Here is an 18,187-nt window from a genome sequence, read left to right on the forward strand (position 1 = left end):
GGCCTCAGCCACTCCTCATATGGCTTCCTCTCAAGGACCTTCACTACATTCATAGCCCTCTTTTGAACACTCTCTAATAGCTTCATGTCTGTCTAATAGCTTAATGTCTCGCTCAAGGTGAGGCTGCCCCAGCTCAGAGCAGAGCAGGACAATCCCCTCCCTTGCCTGGCTGGCCATGCTGTGCCTGATGCCCCCCAGGGCTGGCCATCCTGGCTGCCACGGCACTGCTGGCTCATGTTTAAATTGCTGTCGACCAGGATGCCCAGGTCCCTTTCCATGCCACTGCTCTCCAGCCTCTCACTCCCCAGTCTGTCCATACATCCAGGGTTGCCCCATCCCAGGTGCAGAATCTGGCACTTCTGCTTGTTGAACTCAATATCACTGGTGACTGCCCAGACCTCTGATTTGTCAAGGTCTCTTTGCCGTGCCTCTCAATCCTCACGGGAGTCAAGCTCCTCCCAGTTTAGTGTTGTCAGGAAACTTAGAATCCCTTCCAGTAATTAATGACAGTGACAAAGAGCACAGGGCCGAGGATGGAGCCCTGTGGAACCCCACTAGTGACAGGTCACCACTCTGATGTCACCCCATTCACTGTAACCCTGTGTACCTGACCCACGAGCCAGCTGCTCACCCATTGCATGGTGTGTTTATCCAGCTGTGTGCTGGATGTTTTATCCAGAAGGATACTGTGAGACACAGTATCAAAAGCTTTGCTGACATCCAAGATTACATCTACTGGCTTTTCAAGATCAACTGAGTGGGCTACCCTGTTGTAGAAGGACATTAGGTTTGACTAGCAGGACTTCCCCCTCATGAAGCCATGCTGGCTAGGACCATTGTCTGTGTCATCCAGATGTTTTTCAAATACCTCCCAGAATAATCTTTTCCCTGATTTTACTGGGACTGCTCTGGATGACTTTGTAGATGACCAAAGTAACTTGCTGAGAGATCAGGATTAGCGCTTATTGCTCTCCTCAGAGGATAAAGAAAACAGAGCCAGGTGAAAGCAAACACTGAGCCTAGGCAGGGCATCCAGCTAACTAAGGGAATGTGTTAGATATGTTTTCTGGAGCACATGGACACGAAGAAGTGCAGTCTGGCTGCAGGCCAGAACAACTCCATACGAGGACAAGATCATGCAGCCCAAGAGAGGAACTGGGCAGTAATCGCTGAAGCTTAACTTGGTCGAGTTGCAGAATGACTCCAGGCTCTAGGAGGAGTCCAAGCCACTGAGCAATTCACCAGTCAAGCTAACACCAGCAGCTGCAGATCCTTCCACATCAATGCAACAGGGTTTGCACTGCTATAAATCATGTGCATTGCTAGATAATATTTTCCTTATGACAGGAAAATAAGAAAGGAAGAGAAACAAAGGGCAGAAACAGAGATGGCTCTAAAAGGGAACTTTCTTATAGACCAATCCTGAAAGCAACAATCAGGCACTGACAATAAGGCACAGCTATACAGTTCATTGCTACACAAGGTCACAGTTTACCTTCCCCCACAGCCGCCCGCAGTGGGAAGCTCATTGTGGAGCGACGGATGCAGAGCTGAATTGACAGCCAAACCTGGGGGATCTGGCTGTTTCCCCAGGATGGATCTGACATCCCTGGCTCTTAGGATGAAGACAAAGGGTGAAATATTATGATTGCCATTCCACAGAGGGGAACGAATAGCAGCATTGTCAAGGCTATCTGCACGACAGGGCAGCTTTACCAGCTCCGGAATAGCAGTGTGCTATCCTGAGAAGCACGTCTAGCGAGGACAGAGCTATTTCAGTAAAACTGGGGTTTTATTTTTTTTTTTTAGCAGTGTAACACCCTCTTGAATGCAGTGAGCAGTGATGCAGCTACAAGCAATGTTTTTGACTGTTTAACACTCACTAGCGCAGAAGCTCCTTCCCACTTGCACGGCTGTGTTAGCTGGGGATATCAGCCCTTCCCTCTCCTCACCGACAGAGCTGGTCTGCTTCACCTGATTTGAGACTTTCTGTATGACCTGGGACAAATTACTTAGGGAAGAGTTTTACCAGAGCCTTGCTGGAGTGGGCAAGGCGTGCTTTCACACCAGCTAGAGTCACCACCTCCTCCTTTTCCACCCCACTGTGACAGCAGCAGCAGCAAACACAGAAAATGCAGAGGATTTTGGTTTTGTCCTCCTCTGGCTCCCTCCCCAGAGCCCCAATTTTCAATGTGCTTATGCTGTTGAGAAGCCTCGAGGCAGCTCTGTTTGCTTCCTTATCCCAACCAGCATGGCTCTGCAAGGCGAACCTCCAGCAATACATGGAGAATAGGAAAAAAGGCCATCTGTCACTACTGCTCACTCTGTCTGAGGAAATAATTCAAGCAGCATCAGCAAAGATATTTTGCTGCGTGACATGCATCTCCCACAGGGACTTTAGCTGACAGGATTATGTTGACCATTGCTTTTTGAATAGGGACAAAGTTTCCCAGAATTTGGGAACTGTCAGCCTGCAACAAATAAATGGCTGGTATATCACTTATTTTAACATTAGTGGAAAAACGGTCTTTTAGAGCAGATGAAAAAAAGATTATGAATTGAAAGAGAACCAAAGAAATGAACTACAAGCAACCCAATCCTTTCCTAAAGAAATCTCTGGGAAAACACAGACTCTCGAGATAATTAGATGGCCCTCCCTTTCTGTAACATCTGAAGGTGTGTTCACACTCCCTACTCGGGGAGTTTAATTTAGGAGTTATAACTACTACATTCAAATTAGTCATGAGTGACTCAGCCTGCTCAGACTTGATTCCTCAGACAATGGAGAGATGGAGTTGTGACAGGCATTAGGGTACAGGCAGTCTGAACATGGCCTTGGCTGCCTCACCTTCCTTCAATGCGTTCTCCTGACATCTCTCTCAAGAGGGAAGCGCTATTTCCATCCTACACACAGGAAAAGATGACTTTGTCTGGAACAAGCTATCAACTTGCATGAAAAATGCCTCTTCCACCAACTTATCTCGATTTTGCCAACATTTACTTTGGCCAAGAGCAGCACTTTTCCCCCACAAAATCCTCACCAAACTACTGCAACCATTCTTCAGTATAATACTTGTTCATTTATGAAGAGGTCATAAGCCCTTCTATACTGAGTACAGACATTTTAAGGGAAAAGGGAATTTAGATTTCTCAACAATGGGGATTTTAACATGTACTGCTTGCCAATATAAAGAGCATATCCAAGAAAAATTACTCAAGTTTTCACGTTTGAAGCTAGGAAGTGTCTTGTCTACTAAACATGCCAGAGTTTTCCATGGATGTGACTTGGCTCCAATTTTTGCTCTCTCTATTTTAACTTGAATTAAATTGCAGGCACAATGCAACCTAAATACATATACACAAAAATATAAACTCTTTTGTTGGCATGCTCTGGAATTAAGGAATAGTGACCTTAGTTTTATTTACTTTATTTATTTACTGAATTTCTGGCATTTTAGCAGTTGACTCCCCCTTGAGAATGTTCTTTCAATCTCATCTTATCCCCAGCCCACCTCTCTTGATTGCAGCAAAGGAAATTCCAGCATCTAAGAAATTATTCCTCTTCCCAGGAAGTGTCAGACATTAGGACTATGTGGAGGGACAAAGAGCTCTTCTGCTGACTCATCTTGGCAGCCAGTTCAGGTCAGCTTTCTTAGCTCCAACAGAGAGCTAGAAAAGGAGCTAGGAAAAGCTGAAATGTCTGGATGGGGAAACTAAAATAAAGAAAATATTAAAAGGCTCTTGCACAAACCAGGTGAGGTGGGAAATAGTACTTCCAACTCTTTGTTCTTACAAACATTCAACAAACATTCAAGCCACCAAGATTTGCCTCAACAGAGCTTACACATGAAGCACTCAAGAAAAGCAAAGGCACAAAGCACTGTACACCTGAGAGCTCTCCCTAATCCTTCGCACTTTTGTCTAGAAATCTGTGTCATTGAAGTGCTGGAGTGTATCCAGAGAAGGGCAATATAGCTGTTGAAGGGTCTGAAGCACAAGTCTTTTGAGCAGTGTCTGAGGGAGCTGGGGGTGTTTAGCTGAGAAAAGGAGGCTCAGGGGGGGCCTTGTCACTCTCTACAAAGTGCCTGAAATGAGGGTGGAGCCAAATGGTGGTCGGTCTCTTGTCCAAATTAACAAGTGACAGGAGAAGAGGAAGCAGCCTCCAGTTTGTACCAGGTGAAGCTTAGATTGGATTCTAGGAAAAAAATTCTTCCTTGAAAAGGTTGTCAACCTTTGGAACAGACTGCCTAGGGAAGTGGTGGAGTCCCCATTCCTGCAGGTAGAAGATGCAGATGTGGCACATGGGGACAAGGTTTAGTGGTGGACTTGGCAGTGCTGGGTTAACAGCTGGGCTTGAGGATCTTAAAAGTCTCTTTCAACCTAAGTGATTCTATAATTCTATGAAGTCCAAGATACTTATACTGAAAACTATACTATTGCAGAACTGGGCAAGGGAAGGAACAATGAAGAGGAGTGAAGAAGCACTTAAATCTGTTCCAAATCGTCGGTCACAGGCTCCCTGTAAGTACCTTAGTGGCTTAGTTTTGGATGCATTTATGCAAGCGGTTCTTCACTAAAGCAAGAGGTATTCCATCTCCAGGAGTAACACTGCTTTTGAACACCTTAGGTTACTTGTGGGGGCTGGATCCTTGGGTCTTTAAGCCTGGATTCAAAAAGAAAGGTATGAAACAATGTTTTACTGATTTACTTGTGGACCTCTGTGGAACCTTATCTCAGCCAGGAGCTCGATTGGTTGCCAGTATGCAAGGCAACATCAACACAAACTGTTAAGAAAGATGAGTGAGTACACAAAAATAATCTAAGAATTCAGATGAAGTAAAGAAATTCCCACTATAGAACCCAGTTCCTTCTGTTGTTTTTGCACACAGCTGTGGGAATGGCAGTGCACTCCCGAGAAAGCCTGAGGAAAGCAAAAACAGCCTGAATATTCATGGAAGTTTGTATTCTTGTGATCATTTGCACCTGAATACCATGTCCTGCCATCTCTGAATGCTCTTTTCCAGCGTGGGATTAGAACTGTGCTGAATGGCATTTAAGAGACCCAATGCACAGCACAAAGTTTCTCTTTGCAGAGAATCCATGGTACTGGATCCTGATTTTTTGTGGAAGAGCACCTTTTCAGGAAATCCTTGTCAGGTGTTTCCAGCCTTCTTGTATCTAATTAGGATTTTAATCTTGTTGCAATAGCACTGCCCAATTTCATTTACCCACAAAGCACCACAGGCAGTTCCAGTATTATAAAAATAACAACTCCTCTGATCTAAATGTAGCCTGTATTATGTGTCCTGTCACTTCTATCGATTTGTGGATGTGAAAATTAACTCCTTTTCAGACTTCATAACTTGCTGCCACAGGATAATGTCAAAAGGACTCAGGAAACATTAGTTAATACCAAGTTTGTACTCAAAGAGACAGTGTAAAAATTGTGACATTCAAAGATTAAGAAAACATTTTGGGTATAAACAATTAGTGGAAATACCTCAACCATTTCACTGGGAAGTATGATTCATTCTTGATAAAATAAATTTGCTACTAGTAAATACATTTTGCTAAATCTTAACTGAAATTTACTTTTTACTGAAACACAACTTTTAGAAACAGGTATTGCATCCCACTTCTTTGGGCAAAGCTGAGACTGGGAATACTTTTGGGAAAACATCTGGATTCATTGCCAGGTGCTGGAATGACAGGCTGAGACACAGGTTAACTCAGATTCTACTTCTGTGGCCAATGGAGTTAAATCTAGCCTTGCTTCTTTTAAGAAATCTCATCACAAAACATATTTTGAGGTGAAAATTGGTCTTTCTTTACATTTTGATGAATAGATTATAATAAGATTTTATACACCTCTTTTTTTTTTTTGTGGAGTTTTCCTGTGTCACCAATTATAAAACAAGAAGTTTTCCAACTTTTACACAAGAGATGTAGTTACATTGTGCAGTATTACAAATGCATCTTATTCTGTTTAAGATGAGAAATGAACACACTTAAGCCACAAAAGCAGGCTCTTTCCACATTTTTGGTGAATGTAGCAGCTATTTTGAGTATATTTACCAAAATGTTTCCCATTTCAAACACCAGCTTTGATGAAGACAGCCTCCTCTCTATTTTAAAGCAAGTCTACTTTAAGCTCAAGGTAGCAGCTTCTGTTAAATCTTCTTAACCACAGCAGTCTTCAGAGAGATTTGTTTGCTGGATGCAGTTAGATGCAGTGATTAGAATTTCTTTAAGTACTTCCTCCTTTACCCATGAACATGAGAAATATAATTCCAGGCAAAGCATTTGAATGAATACAGAATAAATGAGCTGGGAAGGGATCTCCAGATGTCATCTGGACCAACCCTCCTGCTCACGCAGGGCCACCTAGACCCAGTTACCCAGGACCATGTCCAGATGGCTTCTGAATATCTCCAAGAATGATGACTCCACAACCAGTCTGGCTAAGCTATGCCAGTGCTCAGTCATCCTGACAGTAAAAAATGTTTCCTGATGTTCAGAGGGAGCCTCCTGCACATGCTTCTACCCATTGCCTTTAGGCCTTTCACCGTGATCCACTGCAAAGAGACTGGCTCTGCATTCCTTTCAGCCTCCCTTCAGGTGTCTTATATGCACTGATGAAATCCCCCTGAGCCTTCTCCAGGCTCAACAGTCCAAGCTTTCCCAGCCTTGCCTCATAGGGAAGATGCTTCACCCTTAATCATCTTTGTGGCCTTTCTTCAGCCTCTCTCCAGTGTGTCTCTGTCTCTTTTGTACCAAAGAATCCAGGACTGGACACAGCGGTCCAAGTGTGGCCCCACCAGGGCTGAATGAAGGCAAAGGATCACCTCCATTAACCTGCTGGCAATATTTTGGCTAAAGTAGCCATGGATACCATTCACTTTCTTTGCTGCAAGGGCACACTGTTGGCTCAGTTCACCTCGCTGTCCACCAGGACCCGCAGGTTCCTTTCTGCCAGGCTGCTTCCGAGATGGATAGCCCTCAGCCTGTTGAGATAGATGGGGTTGTTTCTTCCCAAGTGTAGGACTTTGCACTTCTTGCCGAACTTCCCAACTTTCCCATCAGCTCATTTCTCCAACTCGTTGTGGTCCCTCTGGATGGCAGCACAACCCTCTGGCATATCAGCCAATCCTTTCAAGTCTGTGTCAGCTGCAAACTTTTTAAAGGTACACTCTGCACCATCATACAGAACATTAACGAGGATGTTAAAGAGGACTGGAACCATTATTATCCCTGGAGTACAGTGCTGATTACTGGCCTCCAATTAAACTCTGTGCCACTCACCTCTCTCTGGGCCTGGCCTTCATCCAGTTTTCAGCCCACCCCACTGTCTGCTCTCACCACAACCTGTCTATTAGGATCTTAAGGGATGTTCCCAACACTAGATCTACAGTTAATTAATTACTGACTTGTCCTATTAGTGCCTTCTCCTTCTCACTGCTGGCCAAGATCAAGCCCAGCAGAGATAGTGGAAGAGCCCCTGGGATAACAGATTAAGAAGGGGTGCGGGGGAAAAACGGCTCCATTTCAGCCAGAGAGAAGGATGAGAACGAGAGAAACAGCCCCACAGACACCAAGGTCAATGTAGGGGCAGGAGGTGCAGATTCCCCTGCAGCGCCTGGTGCAGCCCATGGTGAAGCAGCTGTGCCCTGTGCAGCCCATGGGGATCCAAGGGGGAGCAGAAATACAGCCTGTGAAGGACCCCACCCAGAGCACATAGATGCCCGAAGGTGGCTGTGACCCAGAACAGGTCCCATGGGGACCCATGCTGAAGGACTGCATCCACTGTAAGGGATCAATGCCGGAGCAAGTCATGAAGAACTGCAGCCTATGGAAAGGACTCACATTGGACAAGTTCTGGAGAACCGCCTCCCAAGGGAGGGGCCCATGCTGGAAAAGGGAACGTGAGGAGTAAATCCCCTGAGGAAGAAGAAGCAGCAGAGACAACATGTGAGGAACTGAGCACAGCCCCCATTCCTTGTCCCTCTGCGCTGCTAGGGGAACGAGGTAGAGCAAATTGGGAAAAAATTTAAGCCCAGAAAGAAGGGAGGGGTGGGGTGAAGGTGTTTCAGGATTTAGGTTTTATTTCTCATTACCCTACTCTGATCTAAGCAGATTTGAAAGGGAAATGATAAAATTGCACTCTGATCTCCCAAGGTTTACACCATAATGGCTGACAAGGTTGAAAATAGACTACCCAATACTGTCACGTGATGGCAAGGCTAAAAGGAAGGAAAACATAGGCCACAGAATTAAGACACGTGCAGTAAATCCTAAGGTGAAAGGCTTTGAGAAAGCTGTTTGTATTTGAAAATTTTAGAATAAGGTAATTTCTAAAAATATTTAAATAAAATCATTTATGAGAACACATTAATCCAGGAAAGGCCAAAACCAAAACACAAACATTCAGTATGAAGATTTTTTTTTACAATAAAAATTCTTCTAGGAAGTATATTAAATATGACAAGAGGGGAAAAAATAGCATCTCACAATGTATATTCAAGGGCATCACATTTTAGAACAATGTCTTAGCCATTTATAAATGATTCACAAAGAAATTAAATATGCTATTCCATAAGAGAATAATCTAATTTACAGTTGAGATGTAAGGCTTCACCGTAACATCTCATACCCTTCACCTGGATCTTTGCTTACCCAAGCTGAGTGATCTGTACTTACTCTCTTACCAGAGTAACAGAGCATGATGGTCCTCAGACACACAGGTAGTGTTCAGGTTTGCTTTTTAAAGTTCAACAAAAAAGTATTACTAGAAAACATTCTAAATTTTTTTGGTCACAATAAAAGCAAATGAAAAGCTAGAAGAAACAGATAAGTTGTATTTGCTGGTCTAAGTTTGAGGGAATGGATTAACCTACACCTTGCCAAAATAAAAGGATCTAGCTGCTAGTCATTGTGCACAACTGGGACACCACAACTCCAAATCACAGACTAGAAACACAGTGTATCTTTTAAAGAAATTACATTATTTCTGTGAGAAAAAGGCTGGGGGGAAAAAGTCATGAGAACTACCCGTCTCCATAGCTATCATATGCATAAGAACTATTTGCCTTACAGAGCTCTAGTTTATTCAAAATACTGAATGTAATACTGACATCAGCAAAATCTCTTCGTCTTCTTATGCATCAAGTACAAATCAGAGAAAAACCCTGCCCCAAAACACTCATTTTCAACCACAAAACAATGCCAGAAAACTCTTATTTGCAACACATTTACCTGGTGTTGCAGTTAACATATTTATTCTGCAGACAACAGTCACAAGTACTTACTAAAAATACAGATATGTTTCCTAAAAATAAAGTGAGGCTTCAAGATGACAAAGCTTTTGTAACAGTGCAGGGTGCAAATTCTCAGTATGAAGACATTCAGAAGATTTGCTGCTCAAAGAGGATCTTTTCAAACCCGGGTGGAGGTGTATGATAAAATTCACTGAACTGACAATCCAGAATGGCACTGTCATCAACTGCAGAAGAAAACCAAAAAGAAGGAATTAGAGAAGAAACACTTACAGTCTGATCCTCTTTTACACCATCTTAATAGACTGTGCTCAAACTACAAAGAATTTCTCCATTACATCCATTACATATACAGGATTAAAAGAAATCTCTTCAATGAATTTGGTAAGGCCTTATGCCAGGAGAACAAACCATCTCTCTTCTCTGCTGTTTACTTGGTTAATGGCTCCTTTGTGAAGTCAATGAGAATGCCTAATTTCACTGAGAGTGTTAGCAGAGCTTCAGGCTATTGATTCCAAATTTTCTACTCCATTTCTCCAGAAATACACAGATTATGGTTGCTACCAGATAAAGCTTGCAGGGATGTCACCTCTTCATGTGCGTAGTTTTCTGTTCCTAATTCTGCTGTCTACTATGGATTTCTGGAGGTTTACAACGTTTCACATGTCTGCAGTGGTTGGTATCAAACCATCAGTTTTAGCATATGATCCAAAGAGAGCTTCTTGAAGCTAGAAGTTACTGTGGTTTTTTTACAGAGCTTCTCCCAGTTTTTGACTCCCTGCATAATCTACCCACCTGCAACAGCAATTTCAATGTAGAATGTAAAGAAGAAGCTGCTGAGTATTTTCAGAGCAACACTTTTGTGTACTTCACTAGCAAACTGAAACACCCATCTAGTCAGAAAAGCAAGGTCTCTTTCAAAGACAACTTCTGAGATGAACCTGGCAGACTATCAACATTAGTTCAAACAAGAAAAGCTTTATCTCTGTATTTAGGAATTTAGCTATCTCAGAGACAAGGTCAGAATTTTTTCCCACGTAGGCTTTGTGAAAACTCCTATCAGTGTGTTTGTACAGTTCTCTAGTGCTTATGCACTGTTTATGTCTTGCTTCCATGAAAGTGCCTGAGGTACAGCTGCTGTAGGGAATAACCTTTATGCCCATTTTTTTGTTTTATCTTCTCAAGCTTGACACTGTGCTTGCCTGATCTATCATGGTCCTTTTAAAAAGATACCTATAGTTCTATTCTGAATAGGGTAAATGTTTGAAATTGTTGAGAAACGCTCCTCTCTGTGGTCAAATCCTTCCACAGGACTAAAAGTTCATGTTAAATTAAGGAAACTTATAATTGAAGTTTCTACCAAATAAGTAGTGTACAAAAACAACCTGCAGGCTTCAATTTATAGCTATATGTAGGAGACATGGTAATTATGATGGAATTATGCCCACTTGTGGAAGAAGACAAAAAGAGCCAGGCAACAAAAGGTCACTGCATTCCCCAGGCACGGAACTTCTTTGGTCAGAGAAAAAAGATGAGCAGTTGGCTAACATGTCACCAAGTATTTTCTGAAAGCAACTTTCATTCTTCATGCTGTGTTAGACCCGTTCCAAAACAGGGGGAAGATGCAGCGACACAGTAACTCTTGTGCTGCTGTTCATGGAGATTCGGCACGAGTTGATCCCGCCGAGCTGCCACAGCATTTTAGCAGCGCCATCACGTGGCTGAAGGACACATCACAACTTGACCAGATAAAACGTCCCCCCTTACGGCTTGGAAGCAAGTAATTCACCAGCTACATTTACAGACTGCGAAGACTCTACAACACATCTGGAGTATTTTCTTCCTCTTCATAAAATTCCGTATCAATCAAAATGTATCAAGACATAAATGGGAATATGCCATGCCATTATGAACAGTTCATTAGGAACCCACCATGAAATTAAAAATTATCCCCATCACATAGCTAACGGTAATGCTGAAGACCAAAATGATTTTGGCTACTACTTAGATGAGGCTCAGAAAAATTGAAGATGGAGCTCCTGGAGCAGATCCAGATGATGGTGACAAAGATGATGAGGGGAACAGAGCATCCTTCCTATCAGAAAAGGCTGAGGGAGCTAGGCCTGTTCAGTCTTGAAAAGAGATGACTGAGAAGAGACCTCCTCAATGTCTATGAGTAAGTGAAGAGGAGGTGCCAAGAGGGTGGATCCAGGCACTGCTTGGTGGTGCCAAGCAATAGGACAAGCAGCAGTGGGCAGAAACTGCACAGGAAGTTCAAGAAAATGCAAACAACAATTCTATTGCTATGTAACACTGAAGGCATTTATGATGTGAAATTAAAAGGCACAAGTATCAAGCTTCATAGATAAAACAGATTAACCCACAAGTCTACCATCTGCTTCATATTTTTTTTTACCTGGCACTTTTAGACTGAGTGCAGCAACTCCTCAGCTTACTGAATGTGGATACTAAGCAGTTAGTAAGTAGTGCTTTTTTTCCTATTAAGCAGCATTAAAAAATTAGGCAAAAATATTCTTTCAGAATTTCCTAGGTTTGCATTTTCATATAATTAATTGTTGTAGTTGCCAAGAATAGACGATTGATGTGTGTTTCATTTAAGTGAGAGGAACACACAGCTCACAAAACAGAACTGGAATGAAAATATTTTCTATAATGTGAAGCAATGTGAAAATCTCTGACTTACCATAGACCACTGGATAGACAGTCCCCCTGATTCCTGAAGCTGGACAGTGCATGTTCTTGCCATTTAAATATACATTTAATTCTACATGGTCATATGTAATGCCCTAAAAAGTACAGAAAATTAACACAACAAAAAAAAGCATCAACAAGTTTACATGCATAAGACTGTTACTTCACTTTAGCCACAGGCAGATTTTAACACCATTATGCAAACCACGGCATCCTAGACAAACTCACTTGACGTATTCCTGCCAAGGACTAGAAGTTCATAGAAGACCAGTAACATCCATATTTTCAAACACTCAGGATTCCTTAATGCCTGCTCAACTGAGATGCAGCACACTACTGCACAGTATGCTTTGCATCTTACTGAGTTTACAAAACAAATTTCTACACTTCACCATGTTAAAAAAACATAAGGTGTTCAATGATTTTGAGTATGAGGTGGTTTGAAATGTTCTTGTTTGTATCTTCTCACAGAAATAACTTTTAATGATGCCACGAACCGAGTTCATCCTTCCATACCTCCAGATGGATACCTCTCCCAGTTCATTTACTCTGCTGGCAGCAACACACCATGGTTTCACACACAATGCTATAAATATGCTGACCACAGAGCAGAAGGCAAACACTAACAAGATAGTAACTTAAGATTACTTATCTGGTAGCTAAAGGACTTTTCTCACTGCTTTGGTATGTCTGAGTGTGACAGTTTGGGTGCTCATGCAGGACTTCAAAAATTTGTTTTCATGACAGAACAAAATAACTTGATGTTTATGGAAAAGGGGGAGTTAGCAGTAACACATCAGTCTGGGTTTTTTTGTGATTAATTGAAGCTGTTCAGACCACGCTAGTTCACCAAACCCTGAAGCAGACTGCAACCCATCAAAAAACAGTTTAAAAGAACAGTATTGTATCAGAGGGTAAAGGGTACAGATCTCACCCTTAGCTGGTTGGGGCTTCTAAAGATGGCATTTCTAACTGCGGCTATAGATAGGCAAGTTACCCAGCATGAAAAAGTGGGGGTGATAAATGGTCTCAGCTTCATTGCATTGCTGTCATTACATTTGAAAATATGTAAGAGGACATGGAGAAAATGACAGTACTAAAAAAATACTTTGTTCAAAGTCACTTAAGGATGTTTTGAGAAACCTGAAATAGTAAGGTACAAGAAAATGAAATTCTCTCTCAATCATTTTTCCAGTGAACATTCCCCCTCCCCACTTAATATCCCCACAAACTACAGAAGTTCAGCTAAAAATACAATTAATTTATCACCCAGGACCCATCTCTGCTCCCCTCTGTCTTTCTAATCATTAACCAGTTAGCTAAGGGATCTTGAGTTCATCTGGGCATGGTGCATAGCCATGTAATGCATTCCAGCACAGTTTGTTCGGGCAGGTCCCATCTCAAATAACATAAGATCCTTGTGATGGGAGTTGTCAGTCAGATAGATACTGCAATATCTGCAGATACTGCAATATCAGAAACTATTTCTCAAACTCTGTCCAAGTCCATCCCTCATTAGGAACCCATCAATACCAAGAGTGAAGTCCACCCATATCCAGGCTGCTGATCCATTCAAAGTCAGAAGGAATTTAAATCCCAGCACTTTCCAAACTGGGAGATGCAAACTGAACAATTTGACTTAAAACAGTCAGTTTGACCTTTGAGCTGTAAATAAGAGACATTTGGGAACAGGTGAGGAAGCAAGCCTTAAGAAACTCACCACCACATCACCCTCCTGAGGAAGGTTGTTTGCTGGTAGCCTATTTTTCTCTTCATTGTTATAGTAAAGAGCTCCATCATTTCTCATCACCAGGCTGTGGACATCTCGACCAAGTGGAATTTGATTCAAGTTTGCTTTCTGGGTTGCAACTCCAATACCCCAAATCCCTAAAATGTGACATTAACACAGTAAGGAAAAAAATATGTTATTTTGAAGACTGAAACAGGACAGATAAAGAATTTGTTTTTTAAATTAATGCCATGATGGTACTACCAGTAAATATCTCCTGGGAATATCAGAACTATTGTAGGTTAACTCTGCTAGCTCTAGCAACTGAGCACCATCCAGCCAGTCATTCTCTCCCCCCTCTAAGCCCCCATGGAATGGAGGAAGAGGAAGGGAAGAGTAAAACCTAGAAAACTTGTGGCTAAAAATAAAAACTGTTTAGTAAGTAAAGCAGAAGTGAAAGAGACAACAAAACTAAGTGATGCAATGGCAGTCACTAACCACTTCCCATGGGTAGACTGATGCCCTGTCAATTCCCAAGCAAAAGATGGCTAATCTCCCTAAATCCCCTCCTGTCCTAAACAAGACAGGTGTTATGTGGTATGGAGTATCTCTTTGGCTAGTTTGGGTCATCCACCTGGATATGTCCCCTCACAAGCTCTTATGCAACCCTAATTGTATTCACTGGAGGGGCAGAGTGAGAAACAGAGGAGGTTTTGATGCTGTGCAAACCCTGCTCAGCAACAGCTAAAATATTGGCGTGTTATCAGTATTGGTTTTTTATCAGTATTGCTTTGGTCACAAATCTAAAACATAGAATCATAGCAGTTGCTATGAAGATAATTAACTTCATCTTGATCAGACCCAGCACAAGCAGCCACAGTAGACTGAAGACAAACAGCATCTATCTTGAAAAAGAAGAATCCCTGAAAAAGAGAATTGTAACCACTCAGCTTAACTTTTATTCCCAGAAAAATATTGAAAACAAACTCTGAGACTGTAGGAGGATACAAAAAATAAATCCAACTAGCATGGATCTGTAAACAACAAATTTTCCTTTTTCAGCTAGTTAGACTAGTCTTGTGGAAGAAAAGAAAGTGTTAATATTATAGATCTTGATATTATTTTTGAAACTCATACAACACTGAAATAGTCAAATGATGAAAACATGGTCTAGACAGTTACAGAAATACGAAGGCACGAGTGGTTAGAAAACTATTCCAGGATTACTCATCAGTAGCACCCTGTCAAATCAAAAGAGATGACTCAAGTGGGGTTTGAGGTTTTGCATTGAATGCATAAGGTCAGATACTGTTCTGTATTCCCATCAATTAGTTGCATAACTTGACAATGTGTTGATTAAATGAGTTGTCAATCCCAGCCTGACAGGACTGCAAGCTCTTGAGAGGCCCCTTGAGTTTAAAGTGATCCTCACTAACTGGTTAGAAATAAAGAAAGTGCATCTGTTTCCAGTAAATTATGAAGAAGAGCAGGTAAGTAAGAACACTAAGTGGCACAGGTACAGTAGTGGCTTGGTAACCAGTTCACAGACCACTTGCTGGGTGCGAGTGCGCCCTACTGCTGTGGAAAACTTCTGGATGTGTGGCACATATAAAACAGATGAGGTCATCTACTGTTGCAGCTGAAGCAGAGCATCCATTTTAAGCACTGTACCTCAAGACAGATTAGACTGACTAGAGATATTGTAGAAAAAAACATAAAACCAATCAAAAGTGTAAAAACTTCACCTATAAGACAACAATGAAAAAAACCTCAACAAGCTGGGGCTGCTTAGACTAGAGAAGACTAAAATGAGGCAAAAATGTAAGAAACTTATATTCAAAAGATGAAACTGTAGAATTATTTATTTTCATGCTAAGAATGAAAAGGACAAGTGTAATTTGACTTCAGAAAACTTTACAATGGTCAGGATGACCCCACAGATAACCTCTAATTGACTGTGCAGGGACACTTCTGGAAATCAAAGATTTACTTTATGTCTTCTAGAGTTCTCCTGCCTTGGAGCACAGGAATAGAGGAAAAAAGGCTCACAGGGACCATGAGAGTTTATTTCCTGTGTTTCTCAAGTGTAAGAACATGGATACGTATCTATGTGAATAGCGACCATGTATGAACACCACATGCAATGGGTTCTTCCCAACATAAAGGCAAATAAAATTGCCAATTTAAGATGGATATGGGCTTACATGTAGCTTAAAACTAACCAGCTAGCTGGACTGCAAGGTGTTGTGGGCAGATCTGTGTTCATGCTGCCTGCATGAACCCACCTGAAGGCAAACAACTCTTACCCAAAAAATTTCAGCATCAAGCTTCAGCTGGTAGTTAAGGCCTGCCTCTAGACTAGCACTTCCCTTCTTCTTCCTTCCCCACACACACTTAGAGAAAGCACAGCTTCATTTTCAGAGTGCCTGCTAGCAGCTTTTAAAAGGCTGATTTTTCATGCTAGAATACAAGCAAGCCTGGAGTGCTCTCTTTGGTACTGAAGCTGACCATATTTGTAGGAGCAAAATAAAGGAACAAGGTGCTGAAAGGCTCCTCTGGATAAGGCAGTGTCAGAACAAGTGCTTCACACTTGATCTGAATAGCAAAGGGTAGCACAAGGAGCATTACCCTTGCTTGGGCAAACAGTGACTGCTAAGAGCAAATAAGGGTAAACAAATAAATACAAATACCACTGGATAAACTGCACTCCCTTAAAAATACTTCGTAGCTACAGTGTTTTATGGGGTCATAAGCATTTATTGAGCAAAAATAATTTCTAAAATATGCCACCTGAAAAACATGGCTATAAAAGCATACAAAACAATGTAGGGGCTTAGTATTTGCACTCCTCTAGTAATACACTTACTATGATTCTTAATATTTTAGAGTAAAAATAAAAAAAAAAAAAAAAAAAAAAGAATTTCCTTTCACACTGTGACTTATAAATCTCTCTAATGTTCACAAGTTCAAGGATGCAATTAGAAAGATGCATGTGCCAAGCATTTGAGATATTGCCACCAGCAGGCAAGTTTAAAGTTGTATATTTTTTGCTGACTAACCTGTGGACTGGATTTTAAACTCGAAATAGCTCTTGTTCTGATGCAAAGGTGCATTGGCTAAGCAGCCTCCCGTGCCACATATTCTTCTGCCATTTTTAACAATGACGACATCTGTTCCTGCAAGAAAAAAAACCCCACAGAACTTCAAAACATTTTTAGACATCTGAAAACAGCCTCAAAAGTTCTAAACATTGTGACCAGTTTTTGCTACTTCTGCCCCAAGTAAAAGCTTCATTAGTCTGTGAAAAATATGATGATGGGCCTTGCTTTGAAGCAAGAGAAGGAAGGTTGTTTACAGAGTAGTTCACTTTTCCACTAGGGTATATTCATTTAAGATCTATAAGCTGATCTAATTTTCACCTCTCGGGCTTTATGGCACCATGCTGATTACAACCTTTGCTTAGCCACATCAGAAGCATAACTTACAATTTAGTCAGAAAGGGTTCACTGTGAGACCAAAGCCCTGAACTCTGTTCTCTAACATCGGAGAAAAAGCATTCTGCAACAAAAAGGAAAAGCATATCGGGTAGAAATGATTGATGGAATTGCAAGGCGTTTAGTTAGTCTCTGAAATAGTTCTTCTATTAGAAATGTGCCTGCCAATAGAGAGAGAAAAAAAATCCTCGGCTAAATTTTCCTTCTCCATTGGACTACTTCATGCTTAGGCACTGTTGTTGTCCTCCCAAGCACATGGGATGCTGTGGCTAACAACTGTGCTCGAGCACTGGACCGTACCTACTCTTTCCCAGCCCTTTCCCCACTCTGCTGCTGCTGGCCCTGAACCCTTCTCTCCCCGACAAAGCCCGGGCACGGTTCTGTGGGTAGCTCAGGCTAACGGTGATTCTCAAAAGAGCAGGACAAGACTGCATGGCCTGGCTCCTTCTTCATCTCCACTGCCCTGACTGGAGGTGGAGTCTCCGTCCCTGGAGATGTTTAAGGAAAGGCTGGACGTGGCACCTGGTTGGGCTGACATGGTGGTGTTGGGTCACAGGTTGGACTCGATGACCTCACAAGTCTTTCCCAACCTCAAAGATTTTGTGGTTCTGTGAACCCAGCCCCTCGGCTCAGAACCACCCCTGCCCACCCTGCTCACGACAGCCCCCCTCGGGCACCTCACACACTCATTGTGCCGATCAACTGCACTTAAACCCGAACTACTTTAAGCCACCTTTTAAACCAAGCTTCTTTATTTTTCTTTTCCCTTAAAACTACTAATTCCTGCTAAAGAAGTAGCCCCAAAACGACTTTCCCAGCGGTTACCCCGTGCCGCGCCCCGGGGCTGCGGCCCTGCCCGCCGGGGAGCCGCCCGGCGGCAGCAGCGGCCCTGCCCCGCTCACCCATGCGCTGCGTGTCCAGGTGCACGGCCGGCATCTCCTTGAGCGGGATGTGCCCGGCGCCGCCATCCCGGCACCAGG

At 42.3% G+C, this 18,187-nt stretch overlaps 1 protein-coding gene across 1 annotated transcript; it reads right to left on the reverse strand.

Moving 5' to 3' along the window:
• Window positions 1-8,981: 8,981 nt before the first annotated feature.
• On the reverse strand, window positions 8,982-18,181 carry SPRYD7 (SPRY domain containing 7). Its single transcript, XM_015619635.2, has 5 exons — window positions 18,110-18,181; window positions 16,773-16,889; window positions 13,705-13,871; window positions 11,977-12,079; window positions 8,982-9,499 (listed from the first exon to the last, which is right to left on the reverse strand). The coding sequence occupies exons 1-5, from the start codon at window positions 18,141-18,143 to the stop codon at window positions 9,402-9,404; spliced, it is 519 nt and encodes a 172-aa protein (XP_015475121.1). The 5' UTR covers window positions 18,144-18,181; the 3' UTR covers window positions 8,982-9,401.
• Window positions 18,182-18,187: the final 6 nt, after the last annotated feature.

The sequence above is a fragment of the Parus major genome, chromosome 1 (genome assembly GCF_001522545.3).
Source record: "Parus major isolate Abel chromosome 1, Parus_major1.1, whole genome shotgun sequence".
Lineage (NCBI taxonomy): Eukaryota > Metazoa > Chordata > Aves > Passeriformes > Paridae > Parus > Parus major.